Here is a 17,819-nt window from a genome sequence, read left to right as displayed (position 1 = left end):
AACTACTGAGCCTCTGCTCTAGAGCCGCGAGCCACAACTACTGAGCCCATGTGCCACAACTACTGAAGCCCATGTGCCTACAGCCCGTGCTCCGCAACAAGAGAAGCTACCACAATGAGAAGCCCATGCACCGCAGCAAAAAGTAGCCCCCGCTCACGTCAACTAGAGAAAGCCTGCCCGCAGCAATGAAGACCCAACGCACCCAAAAATAAATTAAAAAAAAAAAAAAAAAAAAAGAGGTTAAGCACCATTTGCCTGAGTATGGTTTTCTCTATATCCAAACTTGGATATGTTCAGTCTCTCTTATTCTGTGAGTTGATAACTTTTCATTAGTTATGGAAAAATTTTAGGCCTTATATCTTCAAGTATTGCTTCTGTACCATTCTTTCTCTTCTCATAGGTCTCTAATGATAAATATTAATTCTTTTGACTGTATCTCATGTGTCTCTGTACTCTTTTCTCTTTGTCCTGTCCCCTCAACTTCAACCAATTTCTTTTCCTCTTGCTGTTTCAGTTTCAATGTATCTATTAACCTGAGTTCACTAATCCTGTCTTCTGCTGTGTCCAGCCTGCTGTTAAACCTATCCAATGGGTTAATTTCAGTATATTTTCAATTGTTCAACAGGTATTTGATTCTTTTTATATATTCCCATTCTCTGTTGAAATTCTCCATTTTCCCCCTCATTTTAACACATTAATCATAGTTATTTTTAAATACCTATCTTCTAACCATACTAAGAAAAGGTAAGATAAGTGACTTTTATAAAATGTCATCAGATTTAAGTAGAAAGCACCTCCTTATCTTACAGAAAGTAAAACAAGTTTCTTACGGAAAATGATGCTTCTTAGAAGGAAGAAGGACAAAGAGCACATGCTAGCTTGTAGTCCATATGTCCCTATAGAAAAATCCTTACCTTTGCTAAGGTTTTCTTGGAGTAAACGTCAGTACGAAGACCAAAGTTCTGCAAATCAATTGGTTTTTCCTTGTTCTTCTCAGGAAAATTTAACATCTGCTGAGCAGCAGGAACCTATGAGTCAAATAAATGATAAATGGCTGTATTAACCTCTACAAAGTAAACGGGACAGAGGCTTTTAAGGATGTTTAATATCGGCACTTAAACCACTAGAGATTCTACAAAAAAATAAATACCTACACCTTACACTACACTTCTAACAAAAATTCAACATGTAAGAAACATTTTTTTTTTTTTGCCTAAGTCACAGAGAATATAGACAAGTCTTCTTTAATATTTCATAGTGGAGGGCAATTTATAGGTTAGATTCGTGTTATTCCAACTGAATGGTATACATAATCCGATTGACATAATAATCTTTTCAAGGGACTTCCCTGGTGGCGCACTGGTTAAGAATCCACCTGCCAATGCAGAGGACACGGGTTAGAGCCCTGGTCTGGGAAGATCTCACATGCCGCGGAGCAACTAAGCCCGTGCATCACAACTACTGAGCCTGTGCTCTAGAGCCCGTTAGCCACAACTACTGAAGCCTGCGTGCCTAGAGCCTGTGCTGCGCAACAAGAGAAGCCAACGCACCGCAACAAAGAGTAGCCCCTGCTCACTGCAACTAGAGAAAGCCAGAGCACAGCAAAAAAGACCCAACGTGGCCAAAAATAAATAAATTAAATAAATTTAAAAAAATTATATAGAAGAGATTAAAAGAGAAAAAAAGAACGTGTGCATAGATGTCCACTTTCCAAATGTTAGGAAGGGGAAGTTCTAAACAATTTAACACATTTATACAGTCTGCTTCTTTATTAGTGTCTTCGATGGCAGAAGTGATAAAGGAGCCATGAGTTATGAAAGCAAATCTCTAAGAGGATAAAGCATAGACTCTTGGCATTAATGGGAGAGCATTATCTTAAACAACTAAATATTCTTATGGACTCAAACATTTACAACATACAAAAACAAACAAACGTAACCTATCAGCTAAGAAACAGCACTATTATATGACTATTAGTAATTCCTGAATATAAATGCAAGAAGTGGTTGTCTATTACCACCCAGACCTGAAAAAAAGGCTGCACTAATTTACCTGAGGTGATCGAAGATGTAGAGGTACAAGCCCAGAGGGGGTATCAGCTAATACATTGAAATGAGGAGTCGGAGGAGGTCCCATTGCCATGGGTCGACTTTCTGGATCCACTTGGTAATTAACAAGCCCCCACTGCTCTAAAAAGGCATGAACCCTGAAGAATAAAGCTCTTAAAGTTAAAATCTAGAGAATGTACCTCATCATCTTCATAAGCATCATTACATTTCATTAAAAAACAAACGAAAAAAACCCCTAAGTAAACGTGTTCTCTTGTAGGCTATGAACCATCACAAAGTAACTGACAATTTTGGTTTGAGGGACAATTTCTACAAACTCAAAATAATGTTGAACATAGCACCCCCAAACCTAGTATAAAGCCTAATCATTTCAATCACAGAAACGAGGGAACAAATGCTCATGTAGGTCCATGGTGAAAGAGCTCACACATAAACCAAACTCACAGGAGGAGACCTACATTTTGTTTTTTTCTTTACACAGATTTAGGGGACAGAGCTTATCCATTCCCCACCCTAACCCACTCTCCATCTACGGTCAGTTTATGATTAGACCATACAATAAAAGATGTAAAATGTAAAAATTAAAAAAAAAAAGATGCTTTAGGTATTTTATTAACCAAGAAAACATCCAGTTTAGTCAACCTAACATTAGCAATGTACCAGTAACCACCTGCAGTGAAATATCTGAGAAAAAGTCAAGACATCCTTACCTCATCACAGCACATACATCTCCAGTCAAGTTCCTCCGACAAGCAGTGCTGGTTAAATATTCCTGGGGATTTAGGCGGTATGTGTCGATCATAAAATTTCGATATGCCAAGTATCTAAAAAGTAATGGCAAAATTCATAAGGTGAACACACATCCTTTCAAAAACAGTAACTCATAGAGCCAAACAGTTCCATATTCCTCAACCAAATACAACAAAAAGTTAAGACAACAGTCCAATAAACAATAGTGATAATGTACTGAGTATTTACAGTCATAAGTGTAACTCAGAGTAAGAATCCCTAAAATGCAAAACAACTGTCTACTAACATATAATAAGCACAATAGAGTAATCTGATGAAGATAGTGTGAAGTAAAATAAGTACAACCTTGGTCACAGAGGTCAATCAATAATCCTTAGTTGCCTGCAAAATTTGCAAGTAACACTTGGTTACACAGGCTGTCTCCCTAACTACACTACTATATACCTAGCATTTACTGTGTGTCAGCCATAGGTCTAAGCACTTTCTGTGTGGTAATGCATTTAATCCTCACAATCTCTGTATAAGGTAGGATCTATTATTATTCTATTTATAGATGAGGGTTAAAGAATTTGTTCTTTGGGAATTCCCGGTCGGTCAAGTGGTTAAGACTCTGTACTTCCAACACAAGCGGCGCAGGTTTGATCCCTGGTCAGGGAGCTAAGATCCCACATGCCATGAGGCACAGTGGCCAAGAAAATTACAAACAAAATGCACACACACACACTCACACACAACTAGAACAGGGAGCTAAGATCCCACATCTCGTGAGGCACAGTGGCCAAGAAAATTACAAACAGAACACACACACACACACACACACAACTAGAATTTGTCCCAGACCACAAGGCTGGTTAAGTGGTGGAGCTAGAATTCGGCAAAGTATGGTGGCTCTGGCTCTGACAATGGTTATATACTTCCTGACTATCAGTTTTTTAGAGATCCCAGCTATGCGACAAGTAGAACCTATGAAGCCAAACTCAGAGGTAAGACAAGCCATATAAAAAAGGAGAGAAAAACTGAGATTCTGAGTCATAGCAGATTCCACATCCACAGTGTACCCAAGCATTTCTGCCATAAAATACTTAAAACAAGTGTGTAAAGAAGGTAGAGACCTAGCAAAACTTCTTACCACAAAAGTAAAGCAAAAGAATAGCAGCTTGAAGTTAGCTACATCAGAGTAAAAAGGGTATACTATTCAAAGAGTCTGGTATAAGCACAGCTGGATAAACAAAGATTGAAAGGCGAATTTACATTTAAATGGGCTAAGTTGTGCTTTTAAATAGCAGACTGCCAAGAACTGTAAGTATTTATAAATACTGGCAATTTGCAATTCGGTGGCAATAGGCAAATTAGCCAGAAGAATATACCATGTCTAAATAGGTGAAAAAACCTGACTGGGCTTCTTATGCCAAATCTTTGATTTTGGTTTTAAATGACTCCTTACAGCTTTGTTATGAAAAGCTGAAATTTGCTGTGACACCTAAACGTAGAATCTCAAACTATCATGGATAATTTACCACGAGAAAATATTTATTATTTGATTTTCTGTATTACACCCATGTGCTTTGTGTGTAAAAGCATCCTTCCCTATACAATTTAAACAAGAGACATCTATTTGCACAGTCACATGTGTATAACAGACAACAGATTAACACTATGAAGATAAGACACGGAAAGGTAATTATAGTGTGATAGATACGGATTTATTTTAGGGGGCAAGGATTTCTGGAAGTCTATAATTAAGGGTCACCAGGCAAAGATAAAAATACTTCCTAATGAACTTCTTCCTTCTAATAAAAGTTTTTCTGCTTCCAATGCAAAGCACAACAATGCTTTATGTAATTAAGATCAATTTATATGTAGCTATTATCATCATACTTGGCATTCTCTTATTTATTTATTTTAAATTTTTTTGGCCGCAGCCCATGGCATGTGGGATCTTAGTTCCCCGAGTAGGGATCAAACCCGTGCCCTTTGCATAGAAGCACAGAGTCTTAACCACTGGACTGCCATGGAAGCCCTTGGCATTCTTTTAACTAGAAGTCATTCATAAGGAAAATAAGATAAAGGTTCACTTTCTCCTAGATTACATATAATACATATAATCAATAACAAACAGGTACTCACAAGGTGAGTTAGGGAGAAAACTGGACTCGGTTTAGTGAGTATCTGTTACTGAATTCAATCTTTAGCTGCAAAAGCTGATGTGTATGTATCAACAGTTCAAGATTGAGGAAGAAAAAATTTGAAACAATTTCCTTTGAAGCAAGGAGTACTGTGTAGCTGAGATATGAACACTGTTCTGAACAGAGTAAGATATTTGTAAACTTTCAGACAATAGCAAAGATTAACTCAGAAGGGGTGCTTTAAGAACCCCCTGCCAAACACATCCAAATATTAATTTTTCTTAATACTGGTCCCACTAAAATATGTAACAGCATCAGGATTACATCTTTACATTTCACTCACATCTCTGGAGTCTTGGATTTGTTTTTTCCATTGAAAAACTCAGGAAGAGCACGCCGTTCAATCACATGAATACTGAAGGGGAAAAAGACAATTAGGAATCCTCTTAGAAAAATAAAATCCTGAAATTTGAGCTAAGCTTGTTTAACTTTCAAAGTGAAACTGATAAAACCAAAAACTGAGCACTACTTGCAAAATTTAACTGGCTTACACAAGTTCCTATGTATTAACAGTATGTAATAATAAAATTAAAGTATATAATATATATTTATAAACTTATATATAATATATAGAGCTAAAGAAAGCTTTCCCTTTCTCACCCCCAATACTTACTGTAGTTTTTCTATTCCCATAACCAAACTCTATAAACATAAACACTGAAGAAAAACAACAACAAAAAAGACACTGAAGGCTTCAGATTTTATGTTCTTGTCATAATACACTGTAACTAGATGATGAGCCACAAATTAGGAAAAGTTCTTTGGAAATTGGATGACAAAAATCACAGTACTTGGCATGGCAACAAATTGGTGAAATGAATGATCGACCAAAAGACAACGAAATTGACTGTAATCGGTTTCTCAGGCTCAACATTAATGCACTTTTTCATCCAGCCCTCAGAAACTTTGTGGTGAACTGAATTTTTTAAAATAGTTCAGTGATTTACTGCTTTTAAAAAAGATCGCAGAACTAATTTTTAACATTCAGATAAAAAGCACTGATAATTTTATAAAATGTTACAGGTGATAAGCACTATAGAGACCATGTGAAATGATCAGGCCTAAAACACTCTACAAATGAAACCAACTGTACATTTAGCACAAAGGTTTTGACATTAATGCTAATCAGTATTTTTCCTGATGACACATTTTAGTTTCTCAGTGCCTTTTCAGATATGCAACATGTACAGAGATTACATGGGAAAGAGCAAATCAATAGTCTGTGAATACAAATAAAAGCATTCACTCTTTCATTATTCGGTAACATTTAAATTGTTTGAATTGGATACTACCAAATACTATAAATAAAATGAATCACCTGGAAACTTACAGGAAGATGATTTCTAAGATGAATTTATGTTCCATAGATACATGTATAATGAATTTCCAAGTTTTATTATAAGGAGAATAACTGTAAGCAATTAATAAACTGGTCCTAATATACCTCTCATTGTTATGTTACAGGTTAGGAAGAGGCCACAAAGACAATTTCACCAAGAACAAAACACACAAGAATGTTTAATCACAACCACTTTCTTTTTCAAAAATCTATGTTTGAAGTACTGGCAGCTGATTCCTTAGGTTCTGAGAATGAGTCAAGTAGTAGAAGGAGTGGGATATTCGGAATCAGAAAACCTGAGTTCTTCCAATTAGCAACTCTGCAACTTTGCACCACTTCAACTGAGGCTGTAGTTATCTATAAAATAGGGATATAACTAATACCTCTACTGTCCATCTAACAGCACACTTTGTGACATGCAAAGATCACCATGCAAATGGAAGTGTTTCTGTAAACTATAAAAACCTAAAACACTATGTACTGTTATGACATTCCCCTTTTTTGAGGGGAAAATGCTAGTTTCTCAAGCCATTCTGAATCTTACTCTGTAACTACAAATAACAATAATGAAACTTCCAAATTTCAAAGTAATTTAACATAATAATCAATGTAATGAAGACTGACCTTCAAAGAAAAGCAATATACTTATTCTGTTTCAGCTTCTACTTATTCAAAACAATGAGGAACAGCATTCAGAGTTAGTTTTAAAAAGTATGCTGGGGGCTTCCCTGGTGGCGCAGTGGTTGAGAGTCCGCCTGCCAATGCAGGGGACATGAGTTCGTGCCTTGGTCTGGGAAGATCCCACATGCCGCGGAGCGGCTGGGCCCATGAGCCACGGCAGCTGAGCCTGCGCGTCCGGAGTGCTCCGCAACGGGAGAGGCCACAACAGTGAGAGGCCCGCGTACCGCAAAAAAAAAAAAAAAAAAAAGTATGCTGAAAAGTCTCAATAGTAGAGGCCATACCTTGTGGTTTTAGACAAAAGTAAGCTATGACTCAAATGGACCATCCACCCTATTCTTTTAAGTTGGTTTTAAAAGATATATGTGTGTGTGTGTGTGTGTATATATATATATATATATATATATATATATATATATATATATAAGCACAGGACCACGAGATTGTAAGGGCAGCATCACTAGACTAAATATATAGCCTTCCAATCAAAGTACCTTAAAGAAACTAACATCTATTTGGAGTTCTGGTTCATACATTTAAAAATAAAAAACTGTCCAACAAAAATCAGCCTGACGTGAAAGAGTTACATTTCATAAGTAATCAATTAGTAAGATAGGTACATCTCCATTTATTTCCAGCCATGTTCCAAGGGTGCCACGGTGGCTGTGATAAATGACAGGGAGGGTGCTGAAGAGGTTGTTTTCCTGAACTCTTTTACATGCCAGGGTTTATACAAGAAAGGGCTCCTGTTTCCGATTAACATGAAGCCATTATTGGGTACTAAGATGAATTTTTCTTTAAAAATTTCCATAATGTTTAAAAATCATATAATGAACATCAATATTTTATAATTATTAAATACTCAAGCATTTGCCTGTCTCAACTAAAACTGACTCCAAATGAGTCAGGTTCAAGTTTACAAAATTTTAATATCTTAAATTACAACATAATAGTTTCTATCCCCAAGTAAAACAACCAAAAGAACACAGTCCAAAGTTAAAATAACTTTCCATTCCCCTTCATCCAGTGTGACAGTGATTACTGATGAGGGGACCTGGGCAGAAGAGCACAATTTTTAAAATAAATTTATTTATTTATTTTTGGCTGTGTTGGGTCTTCGTTGCTGCACGCAGGCTTTCTCTAGTTGTGGCGAGCGGGGGCTACTCTTCATTGCGGTGCGCGGGCTTCTCAATGAGGTGGCTTTTCTTGTTGCGGAGCACAGGCTCTAAGCACGCGGGCTTCAGTAGTTGCAATGCGTGGGCTCAGTAGTTGTGGCTCGTGGGCTCTAGAGCACAGGCTCAGTAGTTGTGGTGCACAGGCTTAGCTGCTCCACGGCATGTGGGATCTTCCCAGACCAGGGCTCGAACCCGTGTCCCCAGCATTGGCAGGCGGATTCTTAACCACTGCGCCACCAGGGAAGTCCTGAGCACAATATAATTTCAAGGAAAGTTTTCCCACTCCTAATTACCATGTTCACAGATGTAAGCAACCTACTCACCAGTTATAATCAAACCACGATGCATAGCTAGGAATAATAATGTGATTGGTCTGCTCTGTCACATTATCTTCACCAGAGTCAACTGACCGACTCTGATCACCTTTGCCAGGATCTTCATCTTCCTGTAGAAAAGAAGCCAAAGTTCAGAGAAAGAGAACTACAGAGAGATATGGAATAGCTTTCAAATTTCTAATAGCAGGTTACAGAAAATGCAGCTAGCTGATCCAATTTCAAGGACCAGGAAAACAAATTTCAAGTAAAAATAGCCTTTCACAGTTTTTAAGGTACCTTCACAAGATGTCCAGATGAGATAGCATATTTTTTTCCTCCTTTTTACAGATGAGGGAATCAACTCATAGAAAGCCCAAAACTTTTTCCACAATAGCCTGCTATTTATTTGTCTAGTTTTACCTAATCCTCGAATCACAAATCTAAATTACTAGTTCTCAATTTATAAGGAGGTAACACAAGGACACTGAGACATAATGATAAGGTTTCCCCAATCCCAAAGATTGAGTACTAAGTATCTGCCAACAGCGATATGTGCAATATCTCACTTATTCCTCACAATAACAGCAGGTACTGTTTATTCTCTCTTTTGTGGATGAGAAAATGATGCACAGAGCTAACAAGACATAAACAGGATAAAACTCCAGAAAGTGCAGCTAGAGGGCCTACACTCTTAACCACTCTTACTGCTGAAAATTAGTTCTGACTTTTATCACATTTATGTAGGTTTTGCAAATGATTCCACCTAAAAACCTGGTTTTGCTAATACAATAATTTCAAAAAGCACTGCTTTAGGTCAAAACACAAGAACATTTTTTATGCTACCAGTAAACAGTAATAATTACTTTTTTTTTTTTTTGGCTGCATGTGGGATATTAGTTCCCCGACCGAGGCCCACAGCAGTGAAAGCACGGAGTCCGAACCACTGGACCACCAGGGAATTCCCCCAGTAATAATTACTTTCAAATAATATTATCTAACATATGCTTTATATTCAAGGAGATCCAAGTGTCCCATAAATGTCCTTTACAGATTTTTCTCCTCAATACAGAACCTGATCAAGGAGTCCATATTATATATGATATTCATGCCTCCTTAGTCTCCTTTAACCCCTGCCTCCTTTTTGGGGGAGATTTTATGACATTAAAATTCTTGAAGAATCCAGACCAGACAGCTTGTAGAGCATCTACCAATCTCTATCACAATGATTCTTCATAATTAACTTCAGATTAAACATTTTCACAAAGAATACTACAGAAAATAAGCTTATTAACATTTAGATATTTTCAAATTGTGTAGAGTTCTATCTATCAACCTTTTATCTGTGGTGTTTTTACTGTTTTTAATCATATAAAATTCTTTTCTGTTAAGAAACCAGTCAAATTTTGCATCATATTCTTTTACAAAGGTTCCATAGTTTAATTTCTACCTTTAACTTAAATCAACCTAAATTTCCTGTGTTATATTACTTTAGGTGAGAATCTAGCTACTGCTAGAAACTTAAGACAGTAGTTTCCTTAAGATCAATGAATATCAAAAAAAAAATTTTAATGTATGAAATCATCAAGGAAACGCTGGTTGTTACTTAAATGATGTTGAAACAAATGTGTTAATATTGATGACAAAGGTAAGGAATTTTATTTCCCAAACCAGGGAAGCTAGCAAAATCTATGCTCATCATTAATTTGTTTTTGTGGCATAGGTTCTACAAATTCAATGTGATTCAATTCAGAAAATTTTCTTTATTCAGGAAAACTAGGGAGAGGCTGGTATTGAAATGAATAAAGGCTGACAGTCTACAGTTTAATCATCTCAGTGAGGAAAGAAGCAGGATGATATCATGGGACTGGTGTTAGAGTAACCACCTCTAACCATCTTAGGCTTAAGTTACATAACAGACTTGTCTATAGTTTCAAAAGTACTCCCACCCTTGGCATAAAAAAAAGTGGGGGGGTAATTCTTCGGTTTTCTATTTTTAGAAAATATTTAAATATTTAAATAGAAAATATTTAAAATATTTTAATATTTTCTATTATTGCCACCCAATACTTTCTACTCTAAAAGATGATGTCTTTTTACAAATGTAATATTCATAAATGTTTATGAGTAGCTCTTTGAATAAAGAAGTTTGATTTTAAAGAAAAAGATCATAAGAACAGTTCAGCTAAAGAGCCATCTGTAGTAGAGTTTCTTGAAATACTTTTCCTTGAAATCCTGTCATGAATATTTTCATTTCATGACTGTGTACAAAACAACAAGTGTCACTATGGGGGAAGTTCTCTGACTCACTGAAAAAGAAAAAAAAAGAACTAACCATTTTCAGCATTAAGGAAGTTATTTCAAGGAGATTAAGGATTAGTTACACATCTTAACACAGTTAGAGATGACAAACTGTATAAACAAGGTGCCATTTATTTAAAAAGAGAAATAAAACCTTGCCTAAAATCCAACACCATCCTACAGCCTAATTATTGACATGTCTCCACAGCAAAATTGATGAAACAGGAAGTAGCTGACTTTAAGGCTCAAAAAAGGTGAAGAGTATGATCAAAGGCTACATCAGTTGTGGACTGGGGCTGCACTAATAGAAATAGGAGTGGGAAAATCAAAGCAAGGCACGGTCCCTGCTCACCTGGAATATTGTACAGCTCTGATTATTAACTTGCAACCAGGAGAGAAATGGAACCAGAAACTATAGCATATGAGGAATACTACCTGGGAAAATGGCAAATTCCTCTTGATAAAATTTGGGAGGTGGGTCAAGAAAGACAGACTATTTTGGGCATGTGTTAAAAAGAAATTAAATATCAAAAGGACCTCAAAACAGAATATTTCTAAGGAAACTTCCAAATCAGTGTTTCTACTGCTCGATACACAGGACCCCTACAGTTACTGTTGCACCAGGCCTAACTAAATCATTACCTTTCCTCCTGTTGTGACTGTTTCTTCATCCTGCTCATCTGCAAAATCAAAACACGTAATTCATTTAACAGGTAAATGTTCTCTCGATTACCTGGAAACCTTAAGATTTAAGGAACTGATACTCGCCAGAGAAAAGGAAAGAAACAGAGCATTATTAAAGCTAATTTACCTTGAATAATTCAGTAAATTAGAATTGTACACAGAAGCATAGAGGTGAGTAAAAATTCAAAGCACAAATCATTAAAATTCTCCAACAACAGGGAACTTAAAATTAAATACTACTTGGGCTACAATCTTAGTCATGATCTTACTTAATAATAGGTAAGGAACTTGGTTTGGGCTCTTGCCTCCAGAGGTTTACTGAAACAAAGTAATGACATTTCGGATCCCAGAGGAAATGAGTAAAGAATGAGGAGTAGAGAAGGAGGTGATAATCAATCCCTACAGACAAAGTCCTGGCAAGAGTGTTAATACCTTCTGAGGATAGGGGACTACAGGACCTAAATGCTAGTGTTGCAAAAGAACAAAGGGAAATCCATGTATAATCTAAACTAAGCAGCTGATTTCCACAGTGAAAAGTAAAAGTGCCATGGTGGAAAAGGTAAGAGGTTACCGCACAAATAATTACATGATTAAGTTTCTATAACATTTTATTTTTTATATAATTATTATGACCCTTGGCAGTGACTAAGGCACTGTAAAGTTTAAAGAGAACACAAGGCAGCCATTTTTTTTCATTATTCCTTCAAACAAATATTTCCAAGAATCTGCTATTTGAAAAGCATTAAATAAACAAACGGCTTAGACAGGGGTCAGGATCTATAGCCTACAAGCTAAATCAGGCCCACTGCCTGTTTTTGTATGGAATCTGGGAAATTGACTCTCAGTGTGTTCCTAGTCAATAGTTAACTGAAAAGAAGGGTGGTTCGCTGTGCCTAGACTGTGCACAACGCAGCTTATGATAAACTTCTGCAGCCTGAAATTCTGGTATGTGTTAGGCAGAGGGTACCCTACATTGCCAGTAAAAACACTGATCTTAGACTCTCAAACAAGCTTCCCTAGATGGAAACACTGCATGTGTGTTGCTGTCGGAAGAGTGCACTCTGTGTGATCCCTCACGTAAGGGAGAGAGAATAAGGAAGCCTGCACCCAGACTCTGCCTGTGTTATTTCCCCTTATGATCTGTTTATGCTTCCTATGTTGCTGTGATATATGTCAGCCGTGAGTACAACTATATGCTGAGTTCTATCAGTCCTTCTAGAGAATCTCCAAACCTGGGGATGGTCTTGGGGATTCCTATCATACCTGCAAGTGAAGAATGATTTTTTTTATTTTTACATGGTTAAAGAGAAAATCAATAGAAGAATAAATATATCATGACATATCAAAAATTAACTGAAATTCAAATTTTGGTGTCTATAAATAAAAGTTTTATTGGAATAAGCCATGATCATTTGTTTATATATTATGAATGGCTGTATCTGCATTACAATGGCAAAGCTGACTAGTTGTAACTTAGACCTTATAGCCCAAAATGCCAAAAATATTTACTATCTGGTCCTTTTTAGAAAAGTTTGCCAACCCCTACTTTAGAGGATATAAGAAGATGAGTAGTATTTTAACAGGTTATAAAGAACCAGCCTTCAAACACTTAACTAAATTTTATGCACCAGCCACCGTCCAAGTGCTAAGGACACGGGCTTCCCTGGTGGCCCAGTGGTTAAGCATCTGCCTGCCAATGCAGGAGACATGGGTTTGAGCCCTGGTCCGGGAAGATCCCACATGTCGCGGAGCAACTAAGCCCGTGCGTCACAACTACTGAGCCTGTGCTCTACAGCCTGTGAGCCACAACTTCTGAGCCCATGTACCACGACTACTGAAGCCCATGCACCTATACAGCCCATGCTCCGCAACAAGAGAAGCCACAGCAATAAGCCCACACACCACAACAAAGTGTAGCCCCTGCTCGCTGCAACTAGAGAAAAGCCCACATGCAGCAACAAAGACCCAGTGCAGCCAAAAATAAATAAAATAAAATAAACAAATAAATAAATTTATTTTTTAAAAAAATGCTAAAGACACAATGATGAACAAGAAAAAGTCCCTGTCTTTATGGAGTTTATATTCCAGTTAAGAGTGGCAGGAGATGGAAGACAAAATAAACAAACAGTAAGATATCAAATGTTGAAAACTGCTATACACAGAGGGAGGAACACTCCCGAGCTCATTCTATGAGGCCACCATCACCCTGATACCAAAACCAGACAAGGATGTCACAAAGAAAGAAAACTACAGGCCAATATCTCTGATGAACATAGATGCAAGAATCCTCAACAAAATACTGGCAAACAGAATCCAACAGCACATTAGAAGGATCATACACCATGATTAGGTGGGGTTTATCCCAGGAATGCAAGGATTCTTCAATATACACAAATCAATCAACGTGATACACCATATTAACAAATTGAAGGAGAAAAACCACATGATCATCTCAATAGATGCAGAGAAAGCTTTCAACAAAATTCAACACCGATTTATGATAAAAAACCCTCCAGAAAGTAGGCATAGAGGGAACTTATCTCAACATAATAAAGGCCATGTGTGACAAACCCACAGCCAACAACGTCCTCAATGGTGAAAAACTGAAACCACTTCCACTAAGATCAGGAACAAGACAAGGTTGCTCACTCTCACCACTATTATTCAACATAGTTTTGGAGGTTTTAGCCACAGCAATCAGAGAAGAAAAAGAAGTAAAAGGAATCCAAATTGGAAAAGAAGAAGTGAAGCTGTCACTGTTTACAGATGACATGATACTATACATAGAGAATCCTGGAGATGCTACCAGAAGACTACTGGAGCTGATTGGTGAATTTGGTAAAGTAGCAGGATGCAGAATTGATGCACAAAAGTCTCTTGCATTCCTATACACTAATAATGGGGAATCTGAAGGTGATATTGAGAAAACACTCCCATTTACTATTGCAACAAAAAGAATGAAATATCTGGGAGTAAGCCTACCTTGGGAGACGAAGGACCTGTATGCAGAAAATTATGGAACACTGATGAGAGAAACTGGAGATGATGCAGGTAGATGGAGAGGTATGCCATGTTCTTGGATTGGAAGAATCAACATTGTGAGGGTGAATACACTGCCCAGGGCAATCTATAGATTTGGTGCAGTCCCTATCAAACTACCACTGGCACTTTTCACAGATCTCATGGTTTGTATGGAGGCACGGGAGACCCCAAATAGCCAAAGCAATCTTGAGAAAGAAAGGCAGAGCTGGGGGAGTTGGGTTCCCTGACTTCAGACTGTGCTGCAGAGCTACGGTGGTCAAGGCAGTGTGGTGGTGGCACAAAAACAGAGGTGTAGATCGGTGGAGCAGGATGGAGGGCCCAGAGGTAAAGCCACGCACATATGGCCACCTTATCTTTGATAAAGGAGGTGGGAGTGTACAGTGGAGAAAAGACAGCCTCTTCAGTGAGTGGTGCTGGGAAAACTGGACAGCTTCACATGGAGGAATGAAATTGGAACACTCCCTAACACCATACACAAAAATAAACTCAGAATGGATTGAAGACCTAAATGTAAGGCCAGACACTGTTAAACACTTAAAGGAAGGCATAGGCGGAACACTCCGTGACATGGATCACAGCAGGATCCTTTTTGACCCACCTCCTAGAAAGACGGAAATAAAAACAAAAATAAACAAATGGGACCTAATGAAGCTTAGAAGCTTTTGCACAGCAAAGGAAACCATAGACAGGACAAAAAGACAACCCTCAGAACGGGAGAAAATATTTGCAAATGAAGCAACTGACAAAGGATTAATCTCTGAAATTTAAAAGCAGCTCATGCAGCTCAATATCAAAAAGGCAAACAACCCAATCCAAAAATGGGCAGAAGACCTGGGTAGACATTTCTCCAAAGAAGATACGCAGATTGCCAACAAACACATGAAAGAATGCTCAACATCATTAATCATTAGAGAAATGCAAACCAAAACTACAATGAGATACCATCTCACACCTGTCAGAGTGGCTATCATCAAAAATTCTACAAACAATGAATGCTAGAGAGGGTGTGGAGAAAAGGGAACCCTCTTGCACTGTTGGTGGGAATGTAAACTGATGCAGCCACTATGCAGAACAGTATGGAGGTTCCTTAAAAAACTAAAAATAAAGTTACCATACGACCCAGCGGTCCCACTACTGGGCATATACCCTGAGAAAACCACGGTTTGAAGGGAGTCGTGTACCACAGTGTTCACTGCAGCTCTATTTACGGTAGCCAGGACATGGAGGCAACCTAGGTGTCCATCGATAGATGAATGGATGGAGGGGATGTAGCACATATATACAGTAGAGTACTGCTCGGCCATAAAAAGAAACAAAATTGAGTTGTTTGTGGTGAGATGGATGGGCCTGGAGTCTGTCATACAGTGTGAAGTAAGTCAGAGAGAGAAAAACAAATGGCGTGTGCTAACACATATGTATGAAATCTAAGAAAGGGAAAAACGGTGGTCATGAAGAGCCTGGGGGCCGGGAATGGAGATGCAGATGTACTAGAGAGTGGACTTGGGTATATGGGGAGGGGGAGGGGTCAGCTTGGACGAGGTGGGAGAGTGGCGTGGACATATATACACTACCAAATGTAAAACAGATAGCTGGTGGGGGGCGGCCACATGGCACAGGAAGATCAGCTCGGTGCTTTGTGACCGCCTAGAGTGCTGGGATGGGGAGGGTGGGAGAGGCAAGAGGGAAGAGATATGGGGATGTGTGTGTATGTATAGCTGATTCACTTTGTCACAAGGCAGAAGCTAACACACCACTGTAAAGCAATTATACTCCAATAATGATGTTAAAAAAAGAAAACTGCTATACAGAGACTAAAAACAAAATAATACATTTTAGAGAGGAATTGGGTGGGTGGATCCTTCAGAGCAAATATAGAGGAAAATCCTCTCTGAGAAGGTGACATTTAAGCTGCAACCTGAGAGAAGGATAAAGCAAGCATTCCACAGAGAGGAAGAAGCCAAATCAAAGAACCTCAGGCACGGATGTACCCCATGACTTCACAAAACTGTGAGCATGAATAGAAGCTGAGGAAAATGAGCGGGACACAAGAGCAGAGTGCAATGATACAAAGCACTAGCACCACAGATAGACAGTCCTGGATCTGAATCTGTGCTCTCTCACTTAACAGCTGTACACTTAGGAACGTTACTGAACCCCTCCAGTCTCTATTTCCTAATCAATGAATCGGGGCTAACATGGTTTTATGGAGAAACGCAAACATATGTAGCATGACACCTGACAGGTACTCACGTTAACATAAAGATGGACCCTGTTCCTTGATTTGTAAATTAGAGACAAACATCCGCTAAAAGCAGACGTGAGGTTAAGTTACAGCACTACCAACATTGAGTCATCCAACTCTGCAGAGGGACTATTTTTTTCTTAGGAAGTGACTAACAAAGAATTCTGGGTAAGGCCGTCAAAAATGAACTTTTTGTCCTTTGGGTCTTAGTAAACCAAAGGATAATCAACTTCTCACTAAATGGGGGTAGTACAATATAATGATTGCACTCTCTCTGGTCAACTTATACTATTTCATTTTAGTTTAACAGATTTTCATCCCTGAAGGATTTTGGTACCCAATGGAAATAGACTTCTGATAATACAAAAGTAGGAGGAGCACCCTTCACTCTGACTCCTAGATGGTAATACTCAATAAATGTTCTCTTCCTCCTTCTAGATGTGGGCAAATACACTCTCACCTCAGCCCCTGAATCTTGACCTTCCAGAGATTTCACAAAAGAAAGAAATGACTGGGTATACTTGGCTCAGTGGCATATAAGGCAAAATATAGATCAGTTAAAAAACAAACAACTCTGAAAAATAATTCTCAGTTGATGGATCAGGTCACCCTTGGCATGGTTCAGGTTATAGCCAATGCAGAAAGTCAGATGCTTAAATGATACATGGGAAGCCTGTTGGTCCCTGGATGAAAGGCCAGGACAACAATTTCAAATTCCAAAGAGCCAAACTCTCCAGCTATGGTCAGTAGCATCCACAGCCACAGCACTCCTGATTGAGACCTCAATTTGTTCACAAATACAATGGGAAGATCTCCTATACCCAGCACTAAAACTTCTAATCCAGTTGGAACCCCATTCTTTTCCTATAATTGGCTTCAATTTGACTCCTCTGATAAAATCTATGACAAAAATATTCTAATAGTCACATCACTTTTAAAAAGACAATTGTCCACTCCCTTAAAACTACAGAATTATTCTTTTTCGGGATATAACTTTAAAAATATAAACTATCATTCTATTTAACAAATTGTCCCAGTGAAG

The 17,819-nt window shown here is 38.1% G+C and overlaps 1 protein-coding gene across 3 annotated transcripts in view; it reads right to left on the bottom strand.

Moving 5' to 3' along the window:
- SMARCC1 (SWI/SNF related BAF chromatin remodeling complex subunit C1) overlaps nucleotides 1–17,819 on the bottom strand; it is a gene marked incomplete at its 5' end in the record, with an annotated part of 178,823 nt that overhangs the window by 84,723 nt on the left and 76,281 nt on the right. For all 3 annotated transcript variants that reach the window (XM_082847256.1, XM_082847255.1, XM_082847257.1), the window contains 6 exons: nucleotides 915–1,028; nucleotides 2,053–2,206; nucleotides 2,780–2,893; nucleotides 5,289–5,360; nucleotides 8,521–8,642; nucleotides 11,452–11,489. In XM_082847256.1, coding sequence (XP_082703382.1) covers nucleotides 915–1,028; nucleotides 2,053–2,206; nucleotides 2,780–2,893; nucleotides 5,289–5,360; nucleotides 8,521–8,642; nucleotides 11,452–11,489 — 614 coding nt within the window. The remainder of the gene's footprint in view (nucleotides 1–914; nucleotides 1,029–2,052; nucleotides 2,207–2,779; nucleotides 2,894–5,288; nucleotides 5,361–8,520; nucleotides 8,643–11,451; nucleotides 11,490–17,819) is intronic.

Source organism: Leucopleurus acutus, assembly GCF_964270905.1.
Source record: "Leucopleurus acutus genome assembly, chromosome: 10".
NCBI classification, from domain to species: Eukaryota; Metazoa; Chordata; class Mammalia; order Artiodactyla; family Delphinidae; genus Leucopleurus; species Leucopleurus acutus.
The sequence above is the reverse complement of the archived record's forward strand: the minus strand, read 5'-3'. Positions and strand labels throughout refer to the sequence as shown.